Source organism: Anolis sagrei, chromosome Y (genome assembly GCF_037176765.1).
Source record: "Anolis sagrei isolate rAnoSag1 chromosome Y, rAnoSag1.mat, whole genome shotgun sequence".
Taxonomy (NCBI): domain Eukaryota; kingdom Metazoa; phylum Chordata; class Lepidosauria; order Squamata; family Dactyloidae; genus Anolis; species Anolis sagrei.
Window position 1 is genome coordinate 14371013 of NC_090035.1, and position 11979 is coordinate 14382991.

At 43.6% G+C, this 11979-nt stretch overlaps 1 protein-coding gene across 3 annotated transcripts in view; it reads left to right on the forward strand.

The window, feature by feature from the left end:
• Nucleotides 1–606: 606 nt before the first annotated feature.
• The window catches only part of LOC132782061 (mitochondrial import inner membrane translocase subunit TIM16-like), a 78679-nt gene continuing 67306 nt past the window's right edge, over nt 607–11979 (forward strand). For 2 of the 3 annotated variants that reach the window (XM_067461703.1, XM_067461701.1), the window contains exons 1-3: nt 3384–3519; nt 3825–3921; nt 5274–5348. In XM_067461703.1, the coding sequence (XP_067317804.1) occupies nt 3388–3519; nt 3825–3921; nt 5274–5348 (304 nt within the window). In that variant the 5' untranslated portion in view covers nt 3384–3387. Of the gene's footprint in view, nt 745–3383; nt 3520–3824; nt 3922–5273; nt 5349–11979 lie in introns of those variants that run through there. The other variant, XM_067461702.1, reaches the window with a different exon arrangement.

Genomic DNA, 11979 nt, shown 5'->3' on the forward strand with positions numbered 1-11979 from the left:
TTCCTGCTTCTTGGCAGGGGTTTCGACTAGATGGCCCATGAGGTCTCTTCCAATTCTTTGATTCTATGATTCTAAGTGGAGCGTATCCCAGTCTCTTCTTCACCCCGAAGGGGACTCAGAGCGGCTTACAAGACTCAGGGCAGCTTCCAGCCGGCACATATTCAATGCCAACAATTAAACACAATAAAATACACAACAAAACAGTAATTATAAATCATTAAAATATTGAGTGAATACAATCAAATCTACTGAAAAAGACTCCATACATATACATGCAATACATGATATTATTAGCATAGTACAATATCAGTATTATATATTTACTATATTGTACTATACCATTATATTGTAATATTATTAGCAATATTACATGTAATATAAAATACATAATTATAATATCATATTAATATTAGTATTATATTGTAGGTGAGGGGGAATAGTTCTGAATAAGGACACTGATAGCCAAGGAGTGTTCACCCTTCCCTATGCAATCCAAAGCACCTGTACGTATAAGTATTTGTATGTATGGCTGGAAGGGGGCGTGGCTTGGGCGGGAAAGGCGTGGTTTAGACCGAGAGGCGTGGCTTGCTGCGGCGGGGGCGTGGCCTTGAACGAGGGGCGTGGCCTGCCCATCCCCAGCGGATCCGGAGCGAAGCCTGAACAGAGGCGGCAGAGAGGAAGAGCATGAACCGGTTCAAGGCGTCCAAATTCCGGCACGCGGAGGCCAGGGTGGCCCGAAAGGAGGTGGGCGGGGCCGGGGGGAAGGGAAGGAGGGGGCGTTGCAATGAGTCCGTCCACACTTGCAGTTCCCTCGCTACCATCCCGCGTTAAAACCTCCCTTCCTGCTTCCTCTGAATCACCCTTCCAAGGCAGGGCACCCTGGCATCCCTCAACTCAACTACAGAACCAGATAATGGCATAAAGGGGCCGACAATACATATTCTGAGGGGTGGTTTGTGGTTAAACTTGGTTGTGATTAAGCAGGGGATGGATGGACATCTGTCAGGAGGGATCAGATGATGTTTTGCTTTGTTTCAGAATAAGGTTGGACTGGGTGGCCCTTGGGGAATCCTTTCCAAGCCTAGGATTCTAGGATTCCTTCCTTCTTTGTGTCTTCCTTTTGTTGTATGGTTCTGTTATTGTTGTTGTTGTCATTATTATTATTATCAAGCAGCAGCTCGATGGCCATCTGTTGGGAAGGATCGGGTGGTGCCTTTCTTTATGGCAGAAAGGGTTGGTCAGGCTGGCCCTTGGGAGTCCCTTCCAATTATTATTATTATTATTATTATTATTATTATTATTAAGCAGGGGCTGGATGGCCATCTGTCGGGAGGGATCAGATAGTGTCTTCCTTTGTAACAGGAGATTGGTCTGGATAATCCTTGGAGGTCCCTTCCAACTCTTATGTCCCTATGGTTCTGTTATTGTTGTTGTTGCTATTATTATTATTATTAAATAGGGGCTGGATGGCCATCTGTTGGGAGGGTTCAAATAGTGTCTTCCTTTGTAACAGGAGATTGGTCTGGATAACCCTTGGAGGTCCCTTCCAACTCTATGTCCCTATGGTTCTTTTATTGTTGTTGTTGCTATTATTATTATTATTATTATTGTTAAGCAGGGGCTGGATGGCCATCTGTCAGGAAGGATCGGATGGTGTCTTGCTTTGTGGCAGAAGGAGATTGATGAGAGTGACCATTTGAGATCCTTTCCAGTTCTGTGTTCCTATGGTTCTATTATTATTATTGTTGTCATTATTATTATTATTAAGCAGGGGCTGGATGGCCATCTGTCAGGAGGGATCAGATGGTGTCTTGCTTTGTGGCAGGTTGGACTGGATGGCCCTTGGGGGTTCCTTCCAACTCTACGATCCTATGGTTCTATTATTATTGTTTTTGTTATTGTTATTATTATTATTATTATTATTATTATTAAGCCACAGCTGGATGGCCATCTGTTGAGAAGGATCGGATGGTGTCTTTCTTTATGGGAGAAAGGGTTGGTCAGGTTGCCCCTTGGGAGTCGCTTCCAACTATATTATTATTATTATTATTATTATGACTGGATAGCCATCTGTCAGGAGGGATCGGATGGTGTCTTCCTTTGTGGCAGAAGGAGATTGGTCTGAGTGGTCTTTGGGAGTCCCTTCCAACTATGTTCCTATGGTTCTGTTGTTGTTGTTGTTGTTGTTGTTGTTGTTGTTGTTGTTAAGCAGCAGCAGGATGGCCATCCATTGGGAAGGACTGGATAGTGTATTTATGGCAGATAGAATTGGTCAGGTTGGCCCTTGGGGGTCCCTTCCAACTATATTATTTTTATTATTATTATCAGGGACTGAATGGCCATCTGTCAGGAGGGATCGGATGGTGTCTTCCCTTGTGGCAGAAGGAGATTGGTCTGAGTGGTCCTTGGGAGTCCCTTCCAATTATGTTCCTATGCTTCAAACTACAAGAAAGGAGATTCCATCTGAACATTAGGAAGAACTTCATGACTGTGAGAGCTGTTCAGCAGTGGAACTCTCTGCCACGGAGTGTGGTGGAGGCTCCTTCTTTGGAGGCTTTTAAACAGAGGCTGGATGGCCATCTGTCAGGGGTGCTTTGAATGCAATATTCGTGCTTCTTGGCAGAGGGTAGGACTGGATGGCCCATGAGGTCTCTTCCAACTCTAGGATTCTATGATTCTATTGTTGTTGTTGTTGTTAAGCAGCAGCAGGATGGCCATCTGTTGGGAAGGATTACATGGTGTATTTATGGCAGATAGAATTGGTCAGGTTGGCCCTTGGGGGTCCCTTCCAACTATATTATTGTTATTATTACTATTAAGCAGGGATTGGATAGCCATCTCTCAGGAGGGATCGGATGGTGTCTTCCTTTGTGGCAGAAGGAGATTGATCTGAGTGGTCCTTGGGAGTCTCTTCCAACTATATTCCTATGTTTCTATTGTTGTTGTTGTTGTTGTTGTTGTTAAGCAGGGGGTGGATGACCATCTGTCGAGAAGGATCGGATGCTGTCTTTATGCTAGGTAGAAGGGAGTTGAACTGGTTCCTATGGTTCTATTGTTGTTATTGTTATTAAGCAAGGGATGGATGGCCATCTGTCGAGAAGGATTGGATGGTGTCTTTTTGCCAGGCAGAAGAGAATTGGACTAGATGACCCTTAAAGTCCAACTCAAGGATCCTGCCATTCAACAGAGACCGGACAGCCATCTGTCGGGGAGGCTTTGGATGGTGCCTTCCTTTATGGCAGAAGGGGGTGGGTCTGGATGGCCCTTGGGGCGCCCTTCCAACTCTACAGGAGAACACCCCACGCTTTGCTCTTTGCCCTGTGAACAGCTTTCAAGCCTTTTAGGTGCATTTCTGCAAATGGATCATTTGGGCAGAAATGGCAGCAGATGACAGGAAATGAACCTGCTGCGCATAATGAGGGCGCAAAGCCAGGCAGTGAGGGGGAGGCCGCCTGTTGCCATGACAACCTTCTGCTTTTTGCGTTGGAGGCCTGCTTGAATGCGTTAACATGCCAAAGGGTTGGTCTAGACTAGGCCTAGGCCAGCTTGGGCCCTTCAGGTGTTTTGGACTTCAACTCCCATCATTCCTAACAGCCTCAGGCCTCTTCCTTTTCCCCCTCAGCCGCTTAAGCGGCTGAGGGGGAAAAGGAAGAGGCCTGAGGCTGTTAGGAATGGTGGGAGTTGAAGTCCAAAACACTTGGAGGGCCCAAGTTGGCCTAGGCCTGCTCTATAAAGAGATATTAATTGAAAAACTAGGGCAAGATGTGTTGCAGGATGTCCCTCCCGCTTTCTGACTTTCCATCTCTCTCTCTTCCTTCTCCCAGGCCTGGATCAGAGATATCCGGGGCGCCTGCCCTGCGCCTGCATTGAGCTGCATCAAGGCCAATGGCCGCTGGATCGCCTTCAACACCGAGACCGCAGGTGAGGCCTTGGCGGTGGAGCCCCGCCCACTGACCACAGCCCCGCCCCCTCCTACCTGGCACTGCCTTTTGACCCTGGGAGAGCTGGAGCAGCAGTGGAAGAGGCTAATAATAATAATAATAATAATTTTTTTTGTCGTGTCGTGTTGAGAAACTGCAAGTCGCTTCTGGTGTGAGAGAATTGATTGTCTGCAAAGACATTGCCCAGGAGACACCTGGATGATTTGATGTTTTTATCATCAATAATAATAATAAACTTTATTTATACCCCACCACCAACTCCCCCAACAGGGACTCGGAGCGGCTTCCATGGGGCCAAGCCCGAACAACAAATTACAATACAAAAATTCAAATTACAATAAAATAAACAACATAACAATAAAGTAGAAAACATCAAAGCATATAAACAATATACACAAAACATAAAAACCAAACTCACATATATACACATATACACAAATATATACACACACAAAGCACATATCCACAGACTGGGCCACAGCAACGTGTGGCAGGGGACAGCTAGTTGTATAAAATAATAGTATTTATCATTGTGACTGGTAGGTTGGACTGGATGGCCCTTGGGGGTCTCTTCCAGCTTAATGAATGTTATAATGAAGATGATAGTAATATGATTATGGATAATATATAATCTAATTCTATCATCCTACCTGGGAGAAGTGGGTTGGGCTGGATGGCCCTTGGACTCCCAACTTTATGAATATTATAATGATAATAATAATAAGAGATAATAATGTAATATAATGTAATTCTATCATCCTGCCTGGCAGGAGGGTTGGGCTAGATAGTCCTTGGGGTCCCTTCCAATTCTGTGATTCTATAAAGAGAGGAAGCATGGCCATCTGTCGAGAGGGCTCCGATGGTGTCTTCTGCCTGGCATGAATAGGATTGGACTACATGGGCTTAGGGGACCCTTCTAACTCTAGATACACAATGCCTGGGAGTTTAATGGAGCCTCCTTCCCTAATAGAAGCTGGGCAGCCATCTTTTGGTAGAGTTTGATGATGTTTTCTTGCCTGGGATGAATAGGTTTAGAGTGGATGGCCTTTGGGGTTTCCTTCCAACTCATAGATTCTATAAGGCTTAGGTGCTTAAAGTACCATGATCTTCTCTCCCACCCATATATTGGGTCCATCCGCCACCCCTCATTTTCTAATGGAAGGATAGCAAAAGAGCTAGCTTTGGAATGTAGTTTCCTAGGAGCAGCTATCAAGAAGGCCCTGCTTCCTGCAAAGGAGGTGGGGAAGAGAAAGGGGGTCATTTGGGGTCATGGGGGGATTAGGGTCTCTGGGAAGTCCATGGCTCACCTGACCAGGTGTCCCTTTCTTCCAGGTGTGCTGGGCTTGGTGCCCTTGGAGGCCCAGAATGGAGGCAAGAGGACCATTACCCAGCTCTGCTGCCACTCAGGTGAGTAGTCTGTCGAACCTAAATACAGCTAAAAATAAATCAAAGAAGACTCCAAAAACCAACTAGGGAATGACATGTATAACCCAGAAACAAAAATCATGCTACGTAGTGTAATAATTGATAATGATGATGGCATCTTCTCAGTATGCTTTTAAGCAGATACTGGATGGCTATCTCTTGTGAGGGCTTTGATTGCGTATTTTACTTCATTTATAAATAATAATAATAATAAGGTTCTTGTGGGTTTTTTTGGGCTATAGGGCCATGTTCTAGAGGCATTTCTCCTGACGTTTCGCCTGCATCTATGGCAAGCATCCTCAGAGGTAGTGAGGTCTGTTGGAATTAGGACAATGGGTTTATATATCTGTGGAATGGCTGGGGTGGGGCAAAGAGCTCTTCTCTGCTAGAGCTAGGTGTGAATGTTTCAACTGACTACCTTCATTAGTATTTGAAGGCCTGCCCGAGCCTGGGAAAATCTTTTGTTGAGAGGTGTTAAGATGTGCCTGGTTGTTTCCTCTCTGCTGTTTTGCTGTTGTAATATTTTAATACTGGTAGCCAGATTTTGTTCATTTTCATGGTCTCTTCCTTTCTGTTGAAATTGTCCACATGCTTGTGGATTTCAATGGCTTCTCTGTCTAGTCTGACATGGTGGTTGTTGGTGTGGTCCAGCATTTCTGTGTTCTCAAATAATATGCTATGTCCAGGCTGGTTCATCAGGTGCTCTGCTATGGCTGACTTCTCTGGTTGAAGGAGTCTGCAATGCCTTTCGTGTTCCTTGATGCGTGTCTGGGCAATGCTGCGTTTGGTGGTCCCTATGTAGACTTGTCCACAGCTGCATGGTATACGGTAGACTCCTGCAGAGGTGAGAGGATCCCTCTTGTCCTTTGCTGAACGTAGCATTTGTTGGATTTTCTTGGTGGGTTTGTAGATTGTTTGTATGTTGTGTTTCCTCATCAGCTTCCCAATGCGGTCAGTGGTTCCCTTGATGTATGGCAGGAACACTTTTCCTCTGGGTGGATCTTCATCTTGACTCTCGTGTTTTGTTCTTGGTCTTGCAGCTCTTCTGCAAACAGCAGAGAGGAAACAACCAGGCACATCTTAACACCTCTCAACAAAAGATCTTCCCAGGCTCAGGCAGGCCTTCAAATGCTAATTAAAGTGGTCAGTTGAAACATTCACACCTAGCTCTAGCAGAGAAGAACTCTTTGCCCCACCCCAGCCATTCCACAGATATATAAACCCATTGTCCTATTTCCAACAGACCTCACTACCTCTGAGGATGCTTGCCATAGATGCAGGCGAAACATCAGGAGAAATACTTCTAGAACATGGCCCTATAGCCTGAAAAAACTCACAAGAACCTAGTGATTCCAGCCATGAAAGCCTTCGACAATACAATAATAATAGGAATAGGAATACAATAATAATAGGAAGAGGAATTCCAGAAGTACCTGCACAGATTTAGTCGGTAAACATATACATGTATTAAATAATAATAATAATAATAATGATTTTTTTTGTCATGTTAGGAGTGACTTGAGAAACTCCAAGTCGCTTCTGGTATGAGAGAATTGGCCGTCTGCAAGGACGTTGCCCAGGGGACGCCCAGATGATTTGATGCTTTTATCATCCTTGTGGGAGGCTTCTCTCATGTCCCCATATGAGGAGCTGGAGCTGATAGAGGAAGCTCATCCGCCTCTCCTCAGATTCGAACCTGTGACCTGTCAGCCTTCAGTCCTGCCGGCACAGGGGTTTAACCCACTGTGCCACCAGTATATATACCGGTATAATTATAGGTGATGGTTAGACATGATGAGGGCAGCAAGAATGATCTCTGCTCAAAGATGGAAAGACTCAATGTTTCCAACACAAAACAATTGGCTTAGGAAAATAAGTAAACTTGCAGAAATGAATAGACTTACTATGTTAATCAAGGAGAGATCTCTAAACTAACTTAAAGAAATTCTGGAGAACATTCATTGTGTTCCCCCAGCAAAGATGGGACCAGATTTTGCAAAACTGCTAGACTTCTCTCCAAAAGGAAGCACAGAAGTGTCCTTGGCTTCCGCTTCTTCCCCAATTCATTTCCTGAAGCCCTTGTTGCAGTTGTTGACTGCAAGGTTTCATTGAGCAACGGAGCAAAAACTGCACCGAGTTGCATGGCTGAAAATACACTCCTCCCTAAAGCTGGCTGCACTGCCGTCTCTTGTTCTTTTGCATTTCTAATATGGTTTATTCCTGTCTTTCTTCTACTCTAAGACACAATTTTTCTTATATAAAAATGGGATCCATCTTAGAAATTTATCTTAACATATTTTTTCCTTGTTGGTACTGAAATCAGGGTGTATCTGACAATCTTTAGTATCAGTAGTTTGTTTACTCTTTTTTTACATATACATGTATTAAAATATGCTAAATATTTTGACATATTGTAATATTTCAGATATCTATATAAAATATATTTAATATTTTAATATGTATATATTAAACATTTTAGCATTGTGCTGTCAAAGGTTTTCATGGCAGGAATCACTGGGTTGCTGTGAGTTTTTCGGGCTATATGGCTAGGTTCCAGAAAGAAACTCCCAGCAATATGTCCTTACATACACTTTAATAATGACTTTAGATTGTCTGCACATTTCTTCCCTCTCCAAAACCTCTATCCCAATTACACGTTACCTGTTCATGCCCAGCATTATTTTAAAATTTTTAATTATACATTTGGCCCAGCCATAGGTTTTTAAATGCGTTGTGTTTTTGTTATTGTTTTTGTTATTATATTATTATTATTATATTATATTCTCTCCTGAGGTTTCACCCACATCTATGGCAGGCATCCTCAGAGGTTGTGAGATCTGTTGGAAACTAGGCAAGTGGGGTTTATATATCTGTGTAATGTCCAGGGTGGGAGAAAGAATTCTTGTCTGTTTGAGGAAAGTGTGAATGTTGCCATTGGCCAGCATTTTTTCATGTCAGGAGTGAATTGAGAAACTACAAGTCGCTTCTAGTGTGAAAGAATTGGCCGTCTGCAAGGACATTGCCCAGGGGACACCCAGATGTTTTGATGTTTTACCATCCTTAAGAGATGGTAAAACTTCTCTTATGTCCTCGCATGGGGAGCTGGAGCTGACAGAGGGAGCTCATCCGTGTTCTACCTGGACTTGGACCTCTGGCTGGTCTTCAGTCCTGCCGGCACAAGGGTTTAACCCATTGCGCCATTGGGGACCAACTTGATTAGCCTGGCTTCAAAGTCTGGCTGGTTGCTGACTGGGTAATCCTTTGTTGGGAGGTGATTAACTGGCCCTGATTGTTACCTGTCTGGAATTCCTCTGTTTTTTTAGTATTGTTCTTTGCTTACTGTTCTGATTTTAGAGTTTTTATATTCTGGTAACTAGATTTTGTTCATTTTTAAGGTTTCCTCTTTTTTGTTGAAAATGTCCATATGCTGGTGGATTTCAGCGGCTTCTATGTGTAGTCTGACATGGTGATTGTTAGAGTGGCCCAGCATTTTTGTGCTCTCAGCCATAGTAGAGCACTTGATGAACCAACTTGGACACAGCATATTATTTGAGAACACAGAAATGCTGGACCTCTCGAACAACAAAGGATGCCTCCAGGCAGGAAGCAGCTAGGCTTTGAAGCTGCAAAGCCATTTAGTACTAATTAAGGTGGCCAATTGCAACATTCACACTTGTCTCCAACAGACAAGAGTTCTTTCTCCCACCCTAGACATTCCACAGATATATAAACCCTTCTTGCCTAGTTTCCAACAAACCTCACAACCTCTGAGGATGCCTGCTATAGATGATAATAATAATAAAAATAATAATAATAAACTTTATTTTTACCCCGTCACCATCTCCCCCAACGGGGACTCTGAGTGGCTTATATGAGGCCAAGCCCAAATAACGAATTACAACAGAGTAAAACCAAAAAACACAACAACAAACAACAACAACATAATTACATAATAACAATAAACCATATAAATATATTAGCAATATAAAATTACAATCACAGTGACAATGGGCGGGCCACAGGTGCAGAATAAAATGATTTAAAAAGATTAAAAACTCGAGTGAGATAAAAGGAGGGGCAGGTTACTTGCAAGGGGAGCTCAATTAAAAACAAGGTTTTGGAACCAAGCTTTCCCACGGGGGGGGGGGGGGGGGGATGTGTACTTCAATGGCAGAAACATTGCGGCTGAGTGATAGTGTGAGGTTGTGTACCTATTCACCAAAGGTGAATGGGCAAAATGTCAGGAGAGAATGCTTCTGGAACATGGCCAGACAGCCTGGACAACTCACAGGAACCCAATCATTATACAGTTTGTAAAGTCGGTAATTTTCCTATACATGACCCATTAAAATTAACTTTCTCCACCATCCCCACCTAAAAAAAAAAAATCATAATAATTAAAATAAAATAAAATATTTCCTCTTGATGCTAGAATAACCCACTTATGTTTAGAAAAGGAGGTGCCCCAATTTGCCTTAATGCCATCATCATATTGAGAGGCTGCAAAAAATCCCATTGCTTCCCTGCTAATCCTGACCTAGGAAATGGGGGGAATTGGGGGTCTGGGTTCCTCAAAATCAGGCTAATTGAGGGTTAGCCTCACATTAAATAGTGCGACAACATAGGACCGCTACGGCCTTAATGGCCCCTGCAAGTGACCCAATGATGCAATGTTCCATCATCATATTATTAAGGCCAATGGCAAGTATCTCTGGGAAATAGAGGCAGATGGGGAAGGAGGAAGTGGGTAGAAACACTTACTTAGGCCCATCTGCCTATATTCCCTTTTGGATGCATTCATGATGGTTCTATGGAGGAGACCAGAGTGAGTCCCACTTTTTCTTCCCTGCCTCTTGTGGGCTGGTGTATCTTGCAGGAAGTGGAAAATCTCTGTGACCTACTTTTTCTAGGCACATCAGATTCATAGAGTCGTAGAGTTGGAAGGGTCTCCTAAAGGCCATCCAGTGCTACCCCCACCTGTCACACAGGAAGGCACCATTCAACCCCACATGACAGATGGCCATCCAGCCTCTGTTTATAGAATCATGGACTCCTGGAGTTTGAAGGGTCTCCTAAAGGCCATCCAGTCTAACCCCCTTCTCCCTCTGTTTATACCATGGGTCCACAAACTTTTTAAACAGAGGGCCAGGTCACAGTCCTTCAAACTGTTGAAGGGCCGGATTATAATTTGAAAAAAAAAATGAATGAATTGCTGTTCACACTGCACGTATCTTATTTGTAGTGCAAAAAACAATTAACACAATAATTAAAATGAACAATTTTAACAAATCTAAACTTATTAGTACTTCAATGAGAAGTGTGGGCCTGCATTTGGCTGATGAGATAGGATTGTTGTTGTTGTGTGATTTCAAGTCATTTTTTAGGAGGAGCCTGAAAACGTGGTTGTTCCAGTGTGCCTTTCCAGAATAACTGAATCTCTCAGCAATATGTCCTCAAAATGCACTTTATTATTGATTTAGGATTGATTTGCTCGCCCTATCCCCTCCAAAATTTCTATCCCAGTTATATCCTTCCTTGCCAATGCCCAGCATTACTTTTTAAAATTTAAAAATTTACATTTGGCCCAGCTATAGGATTGTAATTGCTTGTTGTGTTACTGTATTGCTTATTTTTATTTCTGTTTATGAGAAATATTTTAACTGTTTTGTATTGTTTGTTTGCTATTGCTTTATTATTGATGTATTGTGGGCTCGGCCTCATGTAAGCCGCACTGAGTCCCTTGGGGAGATGGTAGCGGGATACAAATAAAGTTTTATTATTATTTATTATTTCAAACTTAGGTTGACCCTGAGTGAGGGCCGGGTAAATGACCTTGGAGGGCCGTATCCAGCCCCCGGGCCTTAATTTGAGGACCCCTGGTTTATACAATCAAAGGGTCATAAGTTTGAAAGGTCCCTTAAAGGCCATCTAGTCCAACCCCCTTCTGCAAGATGAGAGGGCATCATCCGATCCCTCCTAACAGACCCAGGCTCATAGACATTAGTAGATTCATGGAAAGAGATGCAGCTATAGAATCAAAGACTCTTAGAGTCTGAAGAGTCCCCTAAAGGTAATTCAGTTCAGCCCCCTTCTTTTAGGCAGGGAGATGCCATCTGATCCCTCCTGACAGATGGCTCTGCAGCCCCTGCTTAGAAAACTCTGGAGAAGGAGGCTCCCCAGACTCCCCTGATTCTTTGGGCATTCTTGTGAACATTGAGGCGGGATCTCTTTTCCTGCCATCCGCATCTATGGTTGCATTGTGCTCCAATCCCTGGGACAGCAGCAGAAAAGGGACCCTTCAATGGGCCCACCTTTCCAACATTTGAACCTGGAAAGGAAAATATTGACTGTATGCAAAGATGAAGTACTTTGGCCACATCATGAAAAGACAGGAAAGCTTAGAGAAGACAATGATGCTGGGGAAAATGGAAGGGAAAAGGAAGAGGGGCCGACCAAGGGCAAAATGGATGGATGGTATCCTTGAAGTGACTGGATTGACCTTGAAGGAGCTGGGGGTGGTGATGGCTGACAGGGAGCCCTGGTGTGGGCTGGTCCATGAGGTCACAAAGAGTCAGAAGTGACTAAATGAATAAACAACAATATAGCCCTTGCA